The sequence below is a fragment of the Choloepus didactylus genome, chromosome 10 (assembly GCF_015220235.1).
Source record: "Choloepus didactylus isolate mChoDid1 chromosome 10, mChoDid1.pri, whole genome shotgun sequence".
NCBI classification, from domain to species: Eukaryota; Metazoa; Chordata; class Mammalia; order Pilosa; family Megalonychidae; genus Choloepus; species Choloepus didactylus.
The window spans coordinates 126543475-126566752 of record NC_051316.1 but is presented as its reverse complement, the minus strand read 5'-3'; the positions used below and the strand labels follow the sequence as shown (position 1 = coordinate 126566752).

General features: G+C 45.4%; 1 protein-coding gene across 1 annotated transcript in view; it reads right to left on the bottom strand.

Moving 5' to 3' along the window:
• The window catches only part of GABBR2 (gamma-aminobutyric acid type B receptor subunit 2), a 399384-nt gene that overhangs the window by 222339 nt on the left and 153767 nt on the right, over positions 1-23278 (bottom strand). The window contains exon 3 of the mRNA XM_037851102.1: positions 16799-16969. Coding sequence (XP_037707030.1) covers positions 16799-16969 — 171 coding nt within the window. The remainder of the gene's footprint in view (positions 1-16798; positions 16970-23278) is intronic.

Below are 23278 nucleotides of genomic sequence, written 5' to 3'. Positions count from 1 at the left end.
TCCTGGCACAACTGATCCTTTCCTCAGGTGAAGTGAGCTTTAGGACATGGTGGCCTCCCCTGACAGCCACCGTTCCCTCCAATACAACGGTTTTCAAATCCTAGTGTGTGTCAGAATCAGATTGCGGGGCCCTGCCCCAGAGGATCTGATTTGGGAGGTCTGGGGTGGGGTCCCAGAACTTATATTTCTCCAACTCTTAACGTAGAACTATTTCTCTCTTCAGTTGTTCCAGGGTTTGCTTCATCTACTTTGCGACTCTGTTGTTAGGTGCATATATGTTTATAATTGTTATATCTGCTTGTTGAATAGACCATGTATCAGAAGAGGGTTGTGAAGCGCTGACAACTCAGACAGAACCTCTCAAGGCTACAAAGCTAAGGGAAAGAACTCAGACACAAACCAAAATGTGTGCCTTCCAAATTTCCAACACTGATGTCATCCAGAAGCAACCACAGGCCAGGGTCCTGGCCACTGCTGGTTGTGGTGGCTGGCCCACAGCTCTCCATTGAGATGTCTAGAAAAATACCCACCAGCCAACAATGTCACTCCAGAACAGACTTCAAATTAAGACAGAGCTGCAGGCCCTGCACTGTGGCCTGTGGGGGTCTGGCCTGCTGACTGCGCCAGCACCTCTTGACTCCCCGATGGCCCCAGTGGCTCAGGTGTGGAGCACTGGGAAAGGGGCTGGGTCAGGAGACCCCCAGGCACTGGAGCTGGGATTTCTCCACATCCCCGGCCCCAGCCCCGATCTCACCATCCCAGGTGCAGGGAGAACTGGGAAAACAGGGGAAATAACAGCTTTTGCCCCTAAGAATCTGGCCTGATGGATGGAGAGTCATCTCCGGAAACCCTTACTGAACACACCTGTGCCAGGCATCCACTGTGCACGATGAGAGGACACAGAGACAGGTCATGGCTCTTGTGCACAGGGGCTCTCCAGGCCAGGGGTGTGGGAAAGAGATGAGGAAGCCCCAGAGGTCAGGAGCACAGAGGAGGCCCCCGATGCAGCCGGGGCAGGACGGATGAGTCAGGCTGGGGAGGCAGGTGGATGTTCCCGCAGAGAGAGAACCAGCAGCGAGGTGGGACTGGACCGGGGGGTGGCATGGGAAGCTTCTGGAGGTGAGCCACAGAAGGAGGCCTCGGGGGGTCTTTGAACACGTTGAAGCGCTCGTTCCAGCTCAGAGCTGAGGGAAGGGCTGGTGATTCTGGGACTGTCAGCTCCTGGATGAGACGCAGGAGTGGGGACCCCGTAAGCTGCCGTGCAAGCACAGCGGGCAGGTACTCAGAGGAGCTGGCCAGACGCCCCTTGGGGGGCCAGATGGCGCCCCGGTAAATGGGGAGGGCTTCAAAGGGCCGGGCAGGGCCCCAGAGGCCTGGAAGGGCAGCTGCTTTGAAGAGGAAGCCCTGTGGGTGGCCTTTCAGTGAGCGCAGACCCAGGCCCTGGGTGGGTCCTGCCCCTGGAGGGGAGCCTCTGGGATGAAAGGTCATCCCCAGGAGCCTGAAGACCAAGGGCCAGCGACTCGGGCAGGGGGCCTCCCACTCGGGGTGGAGGCCAGGCACGGGGCGAGGAAGCCAGCTTCCAGATGACAAGGCAAACCCCAGCCATTCCTGCCAAGGTGCTTTAATTAAGCCAGGGGCTGCTCTTATCGCTTGAAGTCTCCTGACACATTCACTCTTCACACAAGCCCAAGAGGTAGGTACTATTATCGCCTTCATTCCCAAGACGAAGAAACTGAGGCATAAAGAGGCTACGTCATTCTCCCGGCCACGTGCCCAGAGCTCCTGGGACCCTCAACTCCCTTATCTTACAGAGGGGAACCTGAGGCCGAGAGGGGAAACGCGATTTGTCCAAGGGCCATTAGGGGGTTAGTTGCATCAGAGAACTGGGAACCCAAAGAATGTCTTGGTGCAGATGGTTTAGTAGCTTGTGGGACCCAGAACCAGGGGCAGGGCCCCAAGACCCCTGTGGCCATCTGCGGGCCTCCCAGGCCCTCCCGCTCGCAGCTCCATCTCCGCCCCAAGCCCTGCTCCACCCTGCACCTGCAGTGCCCCGTGGACGTCCCTCCAGCTCCCTTCCTCACCACACCCTCCAGGGACCTGGGCTTTGTAGAGCCCTCCAAGCCCGCCGGCCGCCTGCTGCACACCGCTCTCCCTCCCGGACCCCAGGGACCACCCTCTCGGCAGCACCCTCCACTCTTCACCACTGCCCCCAGCTGTGTCCTCCCATCTCAGGCTGGGTCACGGCCACGCCCCACCTCCTCGACCCTGGCCAGGGACCCCAGGCGTGAAGTCTGGGCTCCTGCCACCAGAGAGCGTCACATCCACCCTGAATTCCTGCTCGGGACCACCAGGAAGGAGAGTCACTGTCAACCTGGGCTTGACTTGAAAAAGTGCTAATGCCTGGGCCCTGCGATTTAATGGTTTACTGCCAGTTTAACTGGGCCGGGGCATGGCTGGGATTTTTAAAGCTCCCCAGCTGATTCTAAATTGTGCTTTACCCGCAGGAAGGCACACTACACAGCAGATGAAGAGACAAACTACTGAGATCTGCTGCAATGCGAATGGACCTCAGACATGTTATGCTACGTGAAGGAAGCCAGACCCAAAGCCTACGTATTCAAACACTTCCATTTACATGAAGTTCCCGGAAAAGGGAAGACTCGCGACAGGGCTGGGGGTGGGGCAGGGGAGCGGCTGCAAAAGTGCCCAAGGGGAGCTTTGGGAGCGACGGAAGTTTCCTAAAACTAGACTGTGGCAAAGCTTGCACACCGTATAAATTTACTGAAGATAATTAAACTGCATTTACACTGGATGAACCATATGGTAGGTAAATTATATCTCGGTAAAGCTGCAAAAAGTGGGGGGAAAAAAGAAAAGGGAAAAAACCCAAGGTAGGGAATTTAAATCTTACTTTATATTGCAAAGGGGAGTATTTGAAGGTTAAAATAAAAGAAAAACTCCCCCCACCCCCCACCCCAACTCCGGGTGATTTTGGTGAGCACCAGGGCCTGACACCAGCAGCCCCGAGCCCATGCCCATCTATCACCCGTTGCAGAACTGGGTGCCCACAGACCCCACGACTGTTTTCTGCATGAAAGAACATGCATTCCTAGGGCTCGTCCCATGAACTGACGGCAGAGAGGACGGCCATTTAATGAGCAGCTACTATGCAGCACTCTTATTCATTGTTTTCTGGTCTGACCCTCCCATCTCCAGCGCCGCGGATGGAGGGATGCACGCCCCTGTCTGAAACGGGATCCCAGCTGAAAGGCGCTGCCCGGGCGGCCCCACCTCAACCAGCCCCAACAGGGACCAGGTCCTTCCTTGTTGCATTTCACTCAAATCTGGGATCCGGAGCTGGTCAGGCTCCTTCTTTTCAGCCACCAGTTTCTCCAAGGATCCTTTAGACCTCTCACCTCCGGGAGTCAGAGGGGGAATGAACAGCCGAGTGCCTTGCAGCCATTGCTTGGTGTAATGGGTTGAACTGTGGCCCCTGTCCCCCCCCCCAAAAAAAAGACCCCCAGGGCCTCAGAGTATGACTGTATCTGGAAACAGAGATCTTGCTGGAGTGGAGGGCCCTTAATTCAGTACCACTTGTGTCCTCGTAAATAGGGAAGAGTCACCAAGAGAAGGCGACATATGATGATGATGGAGGCAGAGACTGAACTGCTACATCTATGAGCTGACAGATGCCAAGGATCGCGGGCAACCCCCTGCCCCCCCGAGGCTAGGAAAAAGCAAGCACGACCCCGCTGACACCTTGATCTCTGACTTCTGGCCTCCAGTGTTGTGGGACAAGACATTTTAAGCCACCCACAGTCTGTGGTACTTTCAGACGGCAGCCCCAGGAGACAAAGGCACTTGGCAAAGCCGGGCCCAGAGATCAGCCCACTGGAGCCAAGTCCCTGCAGCTTCTGGGGACCCCCCACCAGCCTTGGATCTCAGGGCTCAGGAGCAGCTGGCCCCAGGGTCGAAGGCCCTCAGATCCAGCCCTTCCTCGCCCCGATGCTGCAGGCAAATACTCTGGGGCCAAGGTTTACCCCAGCCCCCGCCCCGCCCCACCCTCAGGATTGCTTTCACTTGACATTCCTTCCGGTGCAACGGTCCGGAACAGGAGTGCTTTACGCCACTGATCGACCAGTTTCATACAAGGAATCCACTTTCCTTTGCACTCACGAAAAGCCATTAGCCCCTGGCAGGTTTCCAGGTCCTACACGCCAGTGACGCTGCCCAGACATCAGGGGAGAAATGCCGGAGCCCTTGGGCACAGAGAGCAGTCAGCTGGGCTGAGAGCTTTAAATCGAGAGGCGTCCTCGCCAGCAGCACTACCAAGCAACATCCTGTCCTGTAAAAGAGGCTTCCACCGAGAGGCCAGAACACAGCTGTGCAGTGACAGGCTGGGGACCAAACTGTCAATCCCTGATGTCAGCGAGGAAGGGAGAGCGGAGGGTCAGACCCTCGGCCCCCGCTGGGCTCTTTACCTTAGGCCAGGCATTGTCCACTCTGAACCTCAGTGTCTTTCTCTGTGCGGTGGGAACCATACCCCCTTCCTCCAGGGCGGCCGGCTGTGAGAGTGCTTGGAATCCATAAAGCACTCGACCAACCTCAGGGCTGATCACTTAGGCCCTCCAGACCGAGGCTTTGCAGTATTCGAACTCCCAGGCTACCCACAGGTAGTCCCCAGGTAACCACAGGAGGTGAGGATGGGAACAAGCAGTGGTAAAAATCCACGCTGGGAGTCCGGACCCCAAGATTCAGTCCTGCCTTGTCTATGGACAACCTTTCATGACTTCCAAGGTGCTCTGAAACCCTGAACTTCATCCTTCCCCTCCCTGGGCCTCAGTTTCCCCTTCTGGACAACAAGGAGGTTGCAGGAGCTGTCTCTTCAGGCACTGACCACCAAAGATGCTATCAGAAAAAGGGGGTCCCTCCACATGGCTGCAGGGAACAGAAAAAAGGGGGCCACGGGATGGCCCTCCCCCACCCCCATCGTCAGCCTGTTTCCCACTCATTTCAGGTCACTTGCCGCCCTGGACAAGGGGCAGTCTCCCAGCAAAAGACCCTTCAGGGTTTGGCAAAGAATCACCGCACTGGAGGTCAGGCTGCCTTTATGCCTCCTTCCCAGGGACTGCAAAACAGAGCAGTGGGACATGCCACCCGCCTTGCCTGCAGAAAGCTTGCCTTGCTGGATGACCACAGGCAGTGGCCCAAGCACTTCTGCTTTGCTGAACCTCCAAAAACATCCCTCTGTGTGCATGGACTTTGCAGTTTACGAAGCTCTTTCAAATCCGTTCGATTTTGGCATGAACCTTGTGGGAAAGTTATGGAAAGGGTTATGGTCCTCATGTTACAGGGGAGGAAACTGCAGCTCAGAGACAGGAGGTGACCTTCCCAAGGTCACGCAGCCTCTCCTTCCCATTGGAGCGATGGGGCCTGAGCCTGGGAAAGGCAGGATGCAGAGCTGGGGTGGAAACCACCCCTGCGATTCCCAGCCCAGCTCCGAGCGTGGCCCGAGGCTGGCAGGAGGATGCAAACCCTTCCCACTCCTGCCAGGGCTGCCTGACACCTGCGTGCTAACAGGTGCTAAGCTCACCTGGAATGTCTCGTCTTTCTGGGGGTTGGGAGTTGGGGTTCAAGGTGCCAAGACACTTGGGAAGGGAAAGGCAAATAGGAGAAATAAAGTAAATGGGAAAAGACTAGAGACCACCGTGGTAGGTTGAATTATGTACCCAACAAAAGACACGTTCTTAATCCTGTGGGTGTGAACTCTTTGCAAAGAGGACCTTGTGAAGATGCTGTTTTCAAGGTTTGGCCCAAGTGAGTCAGGGTGGGTCTAAATCCATATTAAAATCCATATTACTGGAGGCCTGATAAAGAGAAGCTGGAGAAAGCCACAGGGAGGAGCAGAAGCCAGACGTCAGAGGGAGAGGGAGAGATGGCCACCACACAGAGGCAGGGACACAAACCCAGGGGATGCAGGGCTACAGCAACCCAGCTCCAGAACTCCAGGGACTCCAGGCACTCAGTCGGCCCAGCTGACACCTTCCAAACTGTCAGCCCATAAAGTCCTGCTGTCAAGCCAACCAGTTCTGTGGTACCTGCCACAGCAGCCTGGCCAGCTGGGGCAAACATTTCACCCTCCTTCAAGTGGGCGAGTTTTTTAAAGCTTTGCTTAATATCCACTGTTGGTGAGGATGTATGGAAATGGAAAGTGTCAAATGCTCGTGGTGGGAATACAAATTGGAACAGCCTTTTGGGAGGTTGGCTCCCGTCAAACTTTCAAATGACCCAGTGATTCCACTTCTAGAAATCTATTACACATAGCCATGAAGGCGTGTGCACACATGTATATTACAGTACTGGTTGTGCCATCAAAAGCCTGGGAACAACCCGTCCACCCCTCAGGGCCTGGTGCCATCAACTAGGCTATACCTATAGACAGCACATCGTGCTGCCAATAGTAAGAAACAGGCCAAGTGAGACTTCTGAGATCTCTTGTAAAGTGAGAAAAGCAAAACGTATAGTATGAAGCCATTCAGGTTTAAAAAAAGTTCTGGGCAGAGGAACACCAAACTGAGAGCAGGAGAGAGAGCAGGATTTAAAGGGATTGGGGAAGAAAACACTTTTACTTTTTTTCTACATGTAATTTTGCATAGCTCAAATTTTTTTTTACAAAAATCAAAACCCTAAAACCATGTATTCATGTATGTTTGTATGTCATTCACTAATAATAATAATAAAAACAAACAAAAGCACCCCATCTACAGTGACACTGGAGATTTTGTTCCAAGCCAGCTCCTCCTACAAACACTCCTCACAAGAAAAAATTCTCTTGGCAGCACATTGTGAATTTTTATGGTCACTATAGGGACACTGAGGGAACCACACAATTTAGACGGAAAGGGACAATGAAGGAGCGGCTTTGCCAGTCCCATGCATAAGTGAATCCCGCTTGGCTGTGTCCATGGTAAAACGGCTTTGACCCTGCTAACAAAGCAGCCTCGAACCCTCAAGCATTGCCGGTGGGAATGAAAAATGGGACCGCTTCTATGGAAAACAATTTGGCAGTTCCTCAAAAAGTTAAACACAGAATTACCACACCATGAGGTGTTTGCCCCAGAGGACTGAAAACAGGGACGCGTGCAGAGTCTGAGCAACTTCACTTGCTGACACGCGCAGCAGCTTGATTCTCAACAGCCCACAGGTGACAACAACCCAGCGGCCCCTCAGCAGACGACTGGACAATGAAACTATGTCCAGACAGTGGACTGTCACTCAGCTGTGAAAAGGGATGACATTCCGAGACACGCTACAACGTCCTGGATGAACCTGGAAAGCCTGTGCTGAGTAAGAGCCAGACACAAAAGGGACAGATACTGTACGATCCACTTATGTGAAAAATCTAGAACAAGCAAACTCACAGAGACAGGAAGTAGATTAGAGATGACCAGGGGCTTAGGGGACGGGGGTGGGGAGTGAGTGCTGATGGTACAGAGCTGTGGGTTTCCATTTGGGGTGATGGAAAACTTTCAGCATTGCATGATATGACGGTGGCACAACATCGTGAACGTAATTAAGGCCGATGTATCGTACACTTAAAAATGGTTAAGATGGGAGGCGGGGCAAGATGGCAGACTGGTGAGCTGTATGTTTTAGTTACTCCTCCAGGAAAGTAGGTAGAAAGCCAGGAACTGCGTGGACTGGACACCACAGAGCAATCTGACTTTGGGCATACTTTATACAACACTCATGAAAACGTGGAACTGCTGAGATCAGCGAAATCTGTAAGTTTTTGTGGCCAGGGGACCCGCGCCCCTCCCTGCCAGGCTCAGTCCCGTGGGAGGAGGGGCTGTCAGCTCCGGGAAGGAGAAGGGAGAACTGCAGTGCCAGCCCTTATCAGAAACTCATTCTACTGATCCAAACTCCAACCATAGATAGACTGAGACCAGACACCAGAGAATCTGAGAGCAGCCAGCCCAGCAGAGAGGAGACAGGCATAGAAAAAAAACAACACGAAAAACTCCAAAATAAAAGCAGAGGATTTTTGGAGTTCTGGTGAACATAGAAAGGGGAAGGGCCCTGAGGCGCATATGCAAATCCCGAAGAAAAGCTGATCTCTCTGCCCTGTGGACCTTTCCTTAATGGCCCTGGTTGCTTTGTCTCTTAGCATTTCAATAACCCATTAGATCTCCCAGGAGGGCCCGTTTTTTTTTTTGTTTGTTTGTTTGTTTGTTTTTAATCCTTTTTTCTTTTTATAAAACAATTACTCTAAGAAGCCCAATACAGAAAGCTTCAAAGACTTACTATTTTGGCAGGTCAAGTCAAGAGCAGAACTAGGAGAGCTCTGAGACAAAACGCAATAATCCAGTGGCTGAGAAAATTCACTAAACACCACAACTTCCCAAGAAAAGGGGGGTGTCCGCTCACAGCCACCATCCTGGTGGACAGGAAACACTCCTGCCCATCGCCAGCCCCATAGCCCAGAACTGCCCCAGACAACCCAGTGTGACGGAAGTGCTTCAAATAACAGGCACACACCACAAAACTGGGTGTGGACATTAGCCTTCCCTGCAACATCAGCTGATAGTCCCAGAGCTGGGAAGGTAGAGCAGTGTGAATTAACAAAGCCCCATTCAGCCATCATTTCAGCAGACTGGGAGCCTCCCTACACAGCCCAGCAGCCCAGAACTGCCCTGGGGGGACGGCACTCACCTGTGACATAGCACAGTCATCCCTCAACAGAGGACCCGGGGTGCACAGCCTGGAAGAGGGGCCCACTTGCAAGTCTCAGGAGCCATACGCCAATACCAAGGACTTGTGGGTCAGTGGCAGAGACAAACTGTGGCAGGACTGAACTGAAGGATTAGACTATTGCAGCAGCTTTAAAACTCTAGGATCACCAGGGAGATTTGATTGTTAGAGCCACCCCCCCCTCCCTGACTGCCCAGAAACACACCCCATATACAGGGCAGGCAACACCAACTACACACGCAAGCTTGGTACACCAATTGGACCCCACAAGACTCACTCCCCCACTCACCAAAAAGGCTAAGCAGGGGAGAACTGGCTTGTGGAGAACAAGTGGCTCGTGGACGCCACCTGCTGGTTAGTTAGAGAAAGTGTACCCCACGAAGCTGTAGATCTGATAAATTAGAGATAAGGACTTCAATTGGTCTACAAATCCTAAAAGAACCCTATCAAGTTCAGCAAATGCCACGAGGCCAAAAACAACAGAAAATTATAAAGCATATGAAAAAACCAGACGATATGGATAACCCAAGCCCAAGCACCCAAACCAAAAGATCAGAAGAGACACAGCACCTAGAGCAGCTACTCAAAGAACTAAAGATGAACAATGAGACCATAGTACGGGAGATAAAGGAAATCAAGAAGACCCTAGAAGAGCATAAAGAAGACATTGCAAGACTAAATAAAAAAAATGGATGATCTTATGGAAATTAAAGAAACTGTTGACCAAATTAAAAAGATTCTGGACACTCATAGTACAAGACTAGAGGAAGTTGAACAACGAATCAGTGACCTCGAAGATGACAGAATGGAAAATGAAAGCATAAAAGAAAGAATGGGGAAAAAAATTGAAAAACTCGAAATGGACCTCAGGGATATGATAGATAATATGAAACGTCCAAATATAAGACTCATTGGTGTCCCAGAAGGGGAAGAAAAGGGTAAAGGTCTAGGAAGAGTATTCAAAGAAATTGTTGGGGAAAACTTCCCAAATCTTCTAAACAACATAAATACACAAATCATAAATGCTCAGCGAACTCCAAATAGAATAAATCCAAATAAACCCACTCCGAGACATATACTGATCACACTATCAAACACAGAAGAGAAGGAGCAAGTTCTGAAAGCAGCAAGAGAAAAGCAATTCACCACATACAAAGGAAACAGCATAAGACTAAGTAGTGACTACTCAGCAGCCACCATGGAGATGAGAAGGCAGTGGCATGATACATTTAAAATTCTGAGTGAGAAAAATTTCCAGCCAAGAATACTTTATCCAGCAAAGCTCTCCTTCAAATTTGAGGGAGAGCTTAAATTTTTCACAGACAAACAAATGCTGAGAGAATTTGCTAACAAGAGACCTGCCCTACTGGAGGTACTCAATACTCAAGGGAGCCCTACAGACAGAGAAACAAAGAAAGGACAGAGAGACTTGGAGAAAGGTTCAGTACTAAAGAGATTCGGTATGGGTACAATAAAGGATATTAATAGATAGAGGGGAAAAATTATGACAAACATAAACCAAAGGATAAGATGGCTGATTCAAGAAATGCCTTCACGGTAATAACGTTGAATGTAAATGGATTAAACTCCCCAATTAAAAGATATAGATTCGCAGAATGGATCAAAAAAAATGAACCATCAATATGTTGCATACAAGAGACTCATCTTAGACACAGGGACACAAAGAAACTCAAAGTGAAAGGATGGAAAAAAATATTTCATGCAAGCTACAGCCAAAAGAAAGCAGGTGTAGCAATATTAATCTCAGATAAAATAGACTTCAAATGCAGGGATGTTTTGAGAGACAAAGAAGGCCGCTACGTACTAATAAAAGGGGCAATTCAGCAAGAAGAAATAACAATCGTAAATGTCTATGCACCCAATCAAGGTGCCACAAAATACATGAGAGAAACACTGGCAAAACTAAAGGAAGCAATTGATGTTTCCACAATAATTGTGGGAGACTTCAACACATCACTCTCTCCTATAGATAGATCAACCAGACAGAAGACCAATAAGGAAATTGAAAACCTAAACAATCTGATAAATGAATTAGATTTAACAGACATATACAGGACATTACATCCCAAATCACCAGGATACACATACTTTTCTAGTGCTCATGGAACTTTCTCCAGAATAGATCATATGCTGGGACATAAAACAAGCCTCAATAAATTTAAAAAGATTGAAATTATTCAAAGCACATTCTCTGACCACAATGGAATACAATTAGAAGTCAATAACCATCAGAGACTTAGAAAATTCACAAATACCTGGAGGTTAAACAACACACTCCTAAACAATCAGTGGGTTAAAGAAGAAATAGCAAGAGAAATTGCTAAATATATAGAGACGAATGAAAATGAGAACACAACATACCAAAACCTATGGGATGCAGCAAAAGCAGTGCTAAGGGGGAAATTTATAGCACTAAACGCATATATTAAAAAGGAAGAAAGAGCCAAAATCAAAGAACTAATGGATCAACTGAAGAAGCTAGAAAATGAACAGCAAACCAATCCTAAACCAAGTAGAAGAAAAGAAATAACAAGGATTAAAGCAGAAATAAATGACATAGAGAACAAAAAAACAATAGAGAGGATAAATATCACCAAAAGTTGGTTCTTTGAGAAGATCAACAAGATTGACAAGCCCCTAGCTAGACTGACAAAATCAAAAAGAGAGAAGACCCATAGAAACAAAATAATGAATGAAAAAGGTGACATAACTGCAGATCCTGAAGAAATTAAAAAAAGTATAAGAGGATACTATGAACAACTGTATGGCAACAAACTGGATAATGTAGAGGAAATGGACAATTTCCTGGAAACATATGAACAACCTAGACTGACCAGAGAAGAAATAGAAGACCTCAACCAACCCATCACAAGCAAAGAGATCCAATCAGTCATCAAAAATCTTCCCACAAATAAATGCCCAGGGCCAGATGGCTTCACAGGGGAATTCTACCAAACTTTCCAGAAAGAACTGACACCAATCTTACTCAAACTCTTTCAAAACATTGAAGAAAATGGAACACTACCTAACTCATTTTATGAAGCTAACATCAATCTAATACCAAAACCAGGCAAAGATGCTACAAAAAAGGAAAACTACCGGCCAATCTCCCTAATGAATATAGATGTAAAAATCCTCAACAAAATACTTGCAAATCGAATCCAAAGACACATTAAAAAAATCATACACCATGACCAAGTGGGGTTCATTCCAGGCATGCAAGGATGGTTCAACATAAGAAAATCAATCAATGTATTACAACACATTAAAAACTCGAAAGGGAAAAATCAATTGATCATCTCAATAGATGCTGAAAAAGCATTTGACAAAATCCAACATCCGTTTTTGATAAAAACACTTCAAAAGGTAGGAATTGAAGGAAACTTCCTCAACATGATAAAGAGCATATATGAAAAACCCACAGCCAGCATAGTACTCAATGGTGAGAGACTGAAAGCCTTCCCTCTAAGATCAGGAACAAGACAAGGATGCCCGCTGTCACCACTGTTATTCAACATTGTGCTGGAAGTGCTAGCCAGGGCAATCCGGCAAGACAAAGAAATAAAAGGCATCCAAATTGGAAAAGAAGAAGTAAAACTGTCATTGTTTGCAGATGATATGATCTTATATCTAGAAAACCCTGAGAAATCGACGATACAGCTACTAGAGCTAATAAACAAATTTAGCAAAGTAGCGGGATACAAGGTTAATGCACATAAGTCCGTAATGTTTCTATATGCTAGAAATGAACAAACTGAAGAGACACTCAGGAAAAAGATACCATTTTCAATAGCAACTAAAAAAATCAAGTACCTAGGAATAAACTTAACCAAAGATGTAAAAGACCTATACAAAGAAAACTATATAACTCTACTAAAAGAAATAGAAGGGGACCTTAAAAGATGGAAAAATATTCCATGTTCATGGATAGGAAGACTAAATGTCATTAAGATGTCAATTCTACCCAAACTCATCTACAGATTCAATGCAATCCCAATCAAAATTCCAACAACCTACTTTGCAGACTTGGAAAAGCTAGTTATTAAATTTATTTGGAAAGGGAAGATGCCTCGAATTGATAAAGACACTCTAAAAAAGAAAAACGAAGTGGGAGGACTTACACTCCCTGACTTTGAAGCTTATTATAAAGCCACAGTTGCCAAAACAGCATGGTACTGGCACAAAGATAGACATATAGATCAATGGAATCGAATTGAGAATTCGGAGATAGACCCTCAGATCTATGGCCGACTGATCTTTGATAAGGCCCCCAAAGTCACTGAACTGAGTCATAATGGTCTTTTCAACAAATGGGGCTGGGAGGGTTGGATATCCATATCCAAAAGAATGAAAGAGGACCCCTACCTCACCCCCTACACAAAAGTTAACTCAAAATGGACCAAAGATCTCAATATAAAAGAAAGTACCATAAAACTCCTAGAAGATAATGTAGGAAAACATCTTCAAGACCTTGTATTAGGCGGCCACTTCCTAGACTTTACACCCAAAGCACAAGCAACAAAAGAGAAAATAGATAAATGGGAACTCCTCAAGCTTAGAAGTTTCTGCACCTCAAAGGAATTTCTCAAAAAGGTAAAGAGGCAGCCAACTCAATGGGGAAAAATTTTTGGAAACCATGTATCTGACAAAAGACTGATATCTTGCATATATAAAGAAATCCTACAACTCAATGACAATAGTACAGTCGGCCCAATTATAAAATGGGCAAAAGATATGAAAAGACAGTTCTCTGAAGAGGAAATACAAATGGCCAAGAAACACATGAAAAAATGTTCAGCTTCACTAGCTATTAGAGAGATGCAAATTAAGACCACAATGAGATACCATCTAACACCGGTTAGAATGGCTGCCATTAAACAAACAGGAAACTACAAATGCTGGAGGGGATGTGGAGAAATTGGAACTCTTATTCATTGTTGGTGGGACTGTATAATGGTTCAGCCACTCTGGAAGTCAGTCTGGCAGTTCCTTAGAAAACTAGATATAGAGCTACCATTCGATCCAGCGATTGCACTTCTCGGTATATACCCGGAAGATCGGAAAGCAGTGACACGAACAGATATCTGCACGCCAATGTTCATAGCAGAATTATTCACAACTGCCAAAAGATGGAAACAACCCAAATGTCCTTCAACAGATGAGTGGGTAAATAAAATGTGGTATATACACACGATGGAATACTACGCAGCAGTAAGAAGGAACGATCTCGTGAAACATATGACAACATGGATGAACCCTGAAGACATAATGCTAAGCGAAATAAGCCAGGCACAAAAAGAGAAATATTATATGCTACCACTAATGTGAACTTTGAAAAATGTAAAACAAATGGCTTATAATGTAGAATGTAGGGGAACTAGCAATAGAGAGCAATTAAGGAAGGGGGAACAATAATCCAAGAAGAACAGATAAACTATTTAACGTTCTGGGGATGCCCAGGAATGACTATGGTCTGTGAATTTCTGATGGATATAGTAGGAGCAAGTTCACAGAAATGTTGCTATATTAGGTAACTTTCTTGGGGTAAAGTAGGAACATGTTGGAAGTTAAGCAGTTATCTTAGGTTAGTTGTCTTTTTCTTACTCCCTTGTTATGGTCTCTTTGAAATGTTCTTTTATTGTATGTTTGTTTTCTTTTTAACTTTTTTTTCATACAGTTGATTTAAAAAAGAAGGGAAAGTTAAAAAAAAAAAAAAAACAAGGGAAAAAAAAAAATGTGTAGAGCCCCCTTGAGGAGCCTGTGCAGAATGCAGGGGTATTGGCCTACCCCACCTCCATGGTTGCTAACATGACCACAGACATAGGGGACTGGTGGTTTGATGGGTTCAGCCCTCTACCACAGGTTTTACCATTGGGAAGACGGTTGCTGCAAAGGAGAGGCTAGGCCTCCCTATGGTTGTGCCTAAGAGCCTCCTCCCGAATGCCTCTTTGTTGCTCAGATGTGGCCCTCTCTCTCTAGCTAAGCCAACTTGAAAGGTGAAATCACTGCCCTCCCCCCTATGTGGGATCAGACACCCAGGGGAGTGAATCTCCCTGGCAACGTGGAATATGACTCCCGGGGAGGAATGTAGACCCGGCATCGTGGGACGGAGAACATCTTCTTGACCAAAAGGGGGATGTGAAAGGAAATGAAATAAGCTTCAGTGGCAGAGAGAATCCAAAAGGAGCCGAGAGGTCACTCTGGTGGGCACTCTTACGCACACTTTAGACAACCCTTTTTAGGTTCTAAAGAATTGGGGTAGCTGGTGGTGGATACCTGAAACTATCAAACTACAACCGAGAACCCATGAATCTCGAAGACAGTTGTATAAAAATGTAGCTTATGAGGGGTGACAATGGGATTGGGAAAGCCATAAGGACCACACTCCACTTTGTCTAGTTTATGGATGGATGAGTAGAAAAATAGGGGAAGGAAACAAACAGACAAAGGTACCCAGTGTTCTTTTTTACTTCAATTGCTCTTTTTCACTCTAATTATTATTCTTGTTATTCTTGTGTGTGTGCTAATGAAGGTGTCAGGGATTGATTTGGGTGATGAATGTACAACTATGTAATGGTACTGTGAACAATCGAAAGTATGATTTGTTTTGTATGACTGCGTGGTATATGAATATATCTCAATAAAATGAAGATTAAAAAAAAAAAAAAAAAAAGACATAATGCTGAGCAAAATAAGCCAGGCACAAAAAGAGAGATATTGTATGTTACCACTAATGTGAATTCTGTGAAAAATGTACAATGTTTTATACTGTAGAATGTAGGGGACCTAGAGATACCAATTAGTGGAGGGGGAATGATAATCTAATAAGAACAGATTATGATTATGATTATGGTTTGTAAACTTTCTTGGATATAGTAAGATCATGTTGGAAGCAATAGAATTATTTTAGGTTTTTTTTTCTCTTATTCCTTTGTTTTCTTAGGGGTTGTTAATTTTCTTGGGGTATGGAAGGAACATGTTGGAAGCAATGTAGTTATTGTAGATTATTTGTTTTTCTTACTCCTCTGTTTGGACATGGTTTATTAATTTTCTTGGGGTATGGTAGGAACATATTGGAAGCAAAGTAGTTATTTTAGGTTATTTGTTTTCCTTAATCCATTGCTTTGTTTGAAATGTTGTGGGGTTTTTTTGGTTGTTGTTTGCCTGTTTGTTTTTAATTTTTTGATAAACAAAGTTAAAAAATTGAAAAAAAATTCAGTAGAAAAATGGGAGTAAAAACTAAATGACAAATAGGGTGGGAAGGGGGGATGGTTTGGGTATTCTCTTTTCACTTTTATTTTTTATTCTTATTCTGATTCTTTCTGATGTAAGGAAAATGTTCAGAAATAGATTGTGGTGATGAACGCATAACTATATGATCATACTGTGAACAGTTGATTGTATACCATGGATGACTGTATGGTTTGTGAATATATTTCAATAAAACTGAATTAAAAAAAAAAAAAAAAAAAAAAAAAAGCAGTGAGGTTAACCCCTAAAGGAGAGCCTATCCTGACCATTTCCTTTCGGGATAAGGTGGGATGGTCAGAAAGAAGAGCTCCACCCATCACCTGTGCGATATTACAAGAAAGCGGGACTTAGATTAAGGCTGAGGTGTCTGGTCTTTTTCCAGCAAGCCTTAGGCCAGTATTCTTCATGCTCACCTTGTGCCAGAAGCCAGGCCAAGCCACACTGTAAAGTCAACACAGGAAAGCCAGATTTGCAAGAAGATTCAAGGGGCAAAAATGATTTTGGTAATCAAAATTTTAGGTCTTTTATTGAGCAGGATGCGAAATATGCATAAGTGTTTAAGATAAAATTGAAGACTTAATAAATTTTGCATTTTTGGCCCTGCCAAAAAAAAAAAAAAAAAAAATGGTTAAGATGGCAAAGTTTTATGGTTTATGGAATGCATTTCTAAAAAAGTGTTCTCAGCAGCCACGGGCTGCCAGCTGCCCCTGCTTGAGCCACACGGCCCTTGCTGAGAGCTGGGGAGACCCAGGCCGGCCGCGGGCGCGGAGCCTACCTCGGAGAACCTCTGCACGTCCTGCGTGAGTGTGCCCACCCGCCGCCAGCGGAAGTGCTTCAGCAGCTTGAGGATGGCGGGGTTCACTGCGTTATCCGATGGCACCGTCCGAAAGAAATATGGGTATTTCTTCTTATCGGCCAGGACAGGCGTGGTGGCAGCAAAGGAAAGCTGAAGAACACAAAAGAGATGACACTGTTTACTGGTGGGTGTCACAGCCACGAGCCCAGGGTCTCTCCCATCAGAATGGAGGCCTTAGGGACAGCTTGATACACACTCAAAAGAGATATTTTTCAAGGCTTTTTATTGTAAAAGTAATATATCATCATTGAAGAGAAGGTTCAAAAAAGCAGAAAACACAAAAAACAGCAAAAAAAATCTACCCCTCACAAAAAGATCACCATCAATGTTGTAATCTGTTTCTGTCTAGCTCTCTTTCTTTGTGCAGAGTTAATTTTTAAGAGTCTTGAAATTATTTTACATACACAAGCATTTTTTTTCACTTAACATCATCCCACAAGCATTTAACCATCCCATTAAAAACTCCTTGTAAACCATTCTAATAGCTGCATAATATTCCAGCACAGGAACAGATGATAATTTACTGACTCATTCCCAATTAGGGGCCATATAAGTTGCCTCTAATTTGTCATTATTGGCATATTATTCTACAAGCATCTTTGTGTGCACCATTTTTTCCACCTTTATTTCAGGCTATTTTCTTAGGATATAGTCTGTAACATAAAATTTCCCAGATAAAGGAGATGAGCGTTAAGACTTGATATTTATATCCAAAAAAGGTTGTATCCATTTACATACCTTCTAGCGAGGTGCAATGGAATGGCCAATTTCACCACATGCTTGTCAACATTTTTCTATCTAATTGTATGATGACTTATCACTAACAAAATTGAATCATTACACATTCCTTATTTATGTATCAGGTTGAACGTTCCCAAGGGATCGTTAACTAGCATGTCCTATTTCAGGAACTGCTTTCTTACATCCTTTGTGTATTTTTTGAGTGGTAGTCTAAGGCTTTTCTTATTAAGTTCAATGACAACATTTTATATGTACAGCATTCAAACAGAGCTATTCAAGTAGCTACAAACATCACAGCTTGCTTGCCTTTAAATTGTGTGAGTGTGTATTTTAATTTACACTTAGTAGTCGAATCTGTACATCTTTTCCTTTATTATTTCTTCCTTTTCTTTTAAGTGCCAATAAAATGTTAAATTGGATTTGAGTCCCCTGGCCTACAAGACTCAGCTTAAATGTCGCCCCCTTCCTAACATTCCCTGATCCTTGAGCTCCTCTTCTCTCAGGCTCATTCACAGAAGGTGGTTATCAAACTTTTTGATTTTTGCAGCGTGAAGGCAGGACAAATGGTCTCTTGTTGCAGTTCTGATTTGCATTAATCTTATTATACATGAGACTGGGTAGCTATCTCTTCCTATGTTTAAGAGAAATCTGCAGTTTCTTTCTGGAAACCATTTCACATCCTCCACTCGTTTTCCAAATTCTCTTCATCTTTTTGCTATCAGTTTGTAGAAGAGATTTTTTTTATATTAAGAAAATTAGCTCTGTCATAAGTTGCTAATTTCTCCCCAATTTGTACTTTGTACTTTGGATGTTGCTCATGGTAACTTCTGCCACACAGAAGTTTGCTTGTTTGTTTGTCTTTAATCTGGCTGAATTTACCAATTTCTTTCGTTTATGTCTACAGGGTTTGTGTCATATTTAGAAAGGCCTTTCCCACTCCGAGGTTACAAAAAAATTTCTCCATGTTTTCTGTTCCTTCCTCCCTCTCTCCCCCTCCCCTCTCCTTCCCCCTCCTCCCTCCCTCCTCCCTCCCCTCTCCCTCCCTCCCTCCTCCCTCCCTCCCCTCTCCCTCCCTCCCTCCTCCCTCCTCCCTCCCTCCCCTCTCCCTCCCTCCCTCCTCCCTCCCCCCCTCCTCCCTCCTCTTGTCTCATCTGAAGCTTTGATCTCTTTGCTGCCACCAGCTCCCTCCCCAGCCTTAGCTACTGCACATCACAGAGCTTTAGGTCTGACACATCACAAAGCCCAGGCCCAGCGTCTGGGGAAATAACATCCTGGCACCCTCAGGCCCCAACAGAAGATGCCTCAATGTCTCTCCTGCCACCCCAGGAAGCACTCCTTGCTTCCCTCACGGCTTCAGGGGGCAGGCAGGAGAGCTCCACCGCGCCCCCTCGGCAGCCTCGACAGACCCTATCCGTCACACTTCAAGACCAGCAGGGGCCAAGTGTAGAGCAAAGAAGATTCTGGGTAGAAAAATGGGAAGAATCCACAGGGAGGCCAGCTTTACACGGACACTTTGAGCATCATTTGTGTTCCAGAGTCGTCTGCAATGGAAGGCCTACCATTTGGAAGTAGTGAGCTCCCTGTCTCCGGAAGCATGCAAAAGCGGGCCGGGTCACAACCTGGTGAGAACACAGAGGAGCTCAGGCTGACCCCATGGACTCTTATGAGGGACTTCAAGGTGCCTATGAACCCCTCAAAAACTGTATGAAAAAGTTTGTGTGTATATATGTGCATATAAGTCTGACAAATAGAAGCTCTCTATAGTTCCCTAAAACCTCATGTTTGTGATTTTTTCTTCTCTCAAGATGGAAACAACAGTGCCAGCCTCCTACGGTCAGCTAATGGAAAAATCGGGGAGCAGCAATTTCAGGATGTGGGATGTTACACGTGTTTGCCATCACATCCAAAAAAAAAAATGCTTATCTAATACAATTTGGAAAATATTGGTTTTCTGATGTGATTTCTGAATCACACTCTGGTTGATACTTTACCATGATTGTCCCATTAGTTCCAGGTCCCCAATTAATTGTTGCTTGAACAACCTCATATGTTTGCCCCGTAGGTAATTACAGTGGTTACTGTTCAGTAAATAAATGGCCCATTGTGTTTACAATGGGCTCGGAGTACAATGTACGCCCCAGGTCTGCATCATGTTGGGTGCAAAATATTAACCGGCACTGACATTTTCTGCACCATTTGAGACGATGCACGCTTTGATGAGATTGCTTTGTATCCCTGTCCCTCCAGCTTTAGCCTCCTCAAATTTCCTCCCATGGACAGAGTGCAGGTACACACGAGCACTGCTGAACTTCAGACCTGGGGGGAATCTGAGAGACCGTCTGGCGTTGGGGTTCTCCAACCTGGCTGAGCCCCGGAGTCACCTGGGGAGATTTTCAAACACACTGATGACTTGGTCTCACTCCAAACCAACTGAATCGGAATCTCTGTCACAAAACCCAGGCCTCAGTCTTATTTTAGAAACCCCCAGGTGATGGTGATGCTCACACTGATACAACTCAGCACCCCTGGTTTTGAATAAACGGATGAGGTCCCGAAACCGGGAGACAGCCACCATAGCTAAAATGAGGTGGAAGCAGGACTCGAACCCAGGACAAAAGGACTCCTTCTCTCCCTGCCGAGGTTCTGCCCACCTGCCTCCTGCACGCTCACCTGACCTTGCTCCCTCGGCACAGCCACCTGGTACCTGGCAACCCCTGGGCTGCTGGCACTGGGACCCTAACTTGAAAACCAACCTTTCTGGGCTCTCCAGCCTGGTTTCATACAACCGAGTCAGTGTCTGAACGGACTGTGAGTGAGGCTTTGAGTTCAACCCAAACCAAGGATTTCTTTCAGAGAGTATTTTTAAATGTAATTTATATTTTTCATTTTCTAGTTTTATTGCCTTGCTCTGAGAATTTGGCATGTACACTGTCTGCTTTTGGAATCTGTTGAGATTTTCTTTGTGTCTATTATACAGTCTCATTTTTATAGAAGTTCTATGGTGGTTAAAAAGAAGATCAAGTCTCTAGTTGTAGGCTACAGAACTCTTTATTAGACTACTTATGCATAATGGATATACCCGAACTAACGGATTGTTTTATCATGACATGCTTTATAATTCTGTTTACCTGATCTATCAAAGTCTGGGAAGTTTGCTCAATTTTTCTCTATTATCTGGGACAATTTCTCCATGTATCTATCTCTAGCAATTGTTGCTTTTTAGGCTTTGATTTCACGTTGTTTTGAAATAAATGTTCATCACAATTGTATCTTCATTTTTAGAAATGTGTATACACTCTTGCCTACTGCAGAGAGCAGGCACTTGATAGATATTCACTGAATGAATTGAGGATTGAAACATATCACGGCAAAATAAACCTCTTTGTCACTTCATTGCTTCTTGTTTTAAATTATACCTTGCTTGTGATTAATACTGCAATGCTTTATTTTTGCTGTCATATCTTTGTCCTTTCATTTGTAATCTATTAAGATTTCTTAGAAGTGTAGTTCTTGAAAAGAGCACATGCATAGATTTTAAAATACTTGCTTTTGCATTTATCATCTCATTGGTGGTCTTACTATTTTTTATCTTCCTTTGGTTTTCTTTGGTTCCCTTTTGTGCTCAGACCATGTGTCCACGCTTCTCTGTTCTGGATGTATTAATCCAGCTTCATGCTTCTGCTGCTGGAATACCTTTTAATGCTGTGATTAAGGGAGATGGGGAAGGGGTTGAAGATTTGACAACGATGTCCCTCTGCTGCTTTGACCCTACCTGAACATGGTTGGGTATAAAATTCTTGGGCCACGGCGTTTTCCCTTCGAACACCATAGTTCTCCAGGTATGTTTTGCTACAAAGTGATGCAGAGGAAAAATCTGGGGCTAGTTTGATTGTTGTTCATTTGTAGGTTCTGGGTTACTCTGCCTGGAGGCCAGGAAGAGTTCTTTATTCTTGGAATTCAGAAGTTTTTCCAGGAGAGATTTTGGTGTGGTGCTCTTGGTTTTCTCTAGGACACAGGGGTCCATCCATTCACCCATCCAAGTCAGAAAATATACATATATATATTTGTTCTTGTCTCTTCTCCAGAATGCCGATTATCTATATGCTATCTCTTTGTTCTCTATCCTCCATAAATCCATGCCTGCCATATGTTTCTCACAAGACCATTTCTTCGTTCTTGTTCTCTGAATTCTGGAAGGGTATTTTATTTCATGAGAGCTATTTTACTATGGGGTATGTGCACACTAAGTCTCGCTAATTTCTGGCAGAATGGCTGCATTGGCCACGTTCCCAGCAGCAAGCTGGAGGGCACTCATTTTTTACACTCGGGCCAATATCTGATACGATGTGAATTCCTAAGTTTTGCTAGTCTTTTGGGGGATATAACGGCATTTTGTTATTATGTGACTGTGCAGCACTTGGATTATAACGTGGTTGAGGAGCTCTTTCTAAACACATTAGCCACTGGGATTCTTTGTTCTGTGAGTTGCTTTCCAAACAGTCTCTGTTTTAAACCTCATTGACTCCAACACACTGGTTTTGATATCACCATTTTTCATTGCCCAGTCATTTTTACAACCACATTCCTTCTCCCCTTCCCTTCTCTCGGGCCGTCCATCGCATGGCGACTGACCGTGTTTGCTTGCATGTGAGTGAGGGTACCAAAATCTCTCTGGAGCCTTCTTCTTTATCCCTCCGTTGACTGTTTTCCGAGGTGGGCTCTTCTTGCTCCCTCTGAGCATCATGCTCCTTCGATGGTGTTCCCGGGACTTTTCCAAAGGCTGGATGTTAAGTGTTTTCCATGCACTCATCCTCAGACTAAGGCGCCTCTTTTCAGATGTGGCTTCTCAAAAGACACAGCATGTGGATTGCCCTCGGCCTTTTTTTTTCCTATGTGCATTATAATTGAGGAGTTATCTTAGCACCCTGGAGAGGAAGTATCCGAGCAGGGTGTTTGGTGTCCAGCAGCTCTCACCCTTGGCGCCTGATTTTCCGATTCTGGAGAAACACATAGCACAGGACGTGAACTCCACGCACAGCTGCCCGGACTTATCTTTCCTGCCCACCACACGCCACCTGGGAGGGCTCCACTTCCCGGAATGCAGTGCTCTTCTCCAGCCCACCTCTCCTCTCCCTGCCCGGTCATTTCCCTGGAATTTATGCCTCTGTCTGAATTTAGAAAGATGGATGAGAATGGATGAGTAAAAAGCAGTGTGGCTGCCTGAGAGATCAGCAACCGTGAGGTATAGGCACAGCTGGGCGAGTTTTTGAATGGTAGGAGCCCTGGGTCTCTAAGTCAGATTGAGGAGGGGAGAGAGGAGAAAGTTTGCCTGTTTTGTCTCAGGACAATTGTTATTTCACGAGGCAAGGTTCAGAGTGCCACAAAGCAAAGCTTAGTAGGATTTTCTTAATCCAGCTCATTTACCTCATAGTCAGTGAAGCTTCCAATCGTTTAGAACATCATCAAGCTTACAGTCCTTGGTTCTTTGATTTTGTGTTTGTGCACGTGTTTCTTTACTATGTCTTCGTAGTTTCAAAGGAAAGCTGGAAAATGCCCTGGTGAGGACTGCTAGCCAAATGCCATTTCTCCGGGTGTATTACTAATAAACCTTATTTTCGCAAACCGCGAAGACATAGTTCAGCTCAGTCTAGTGAAAAT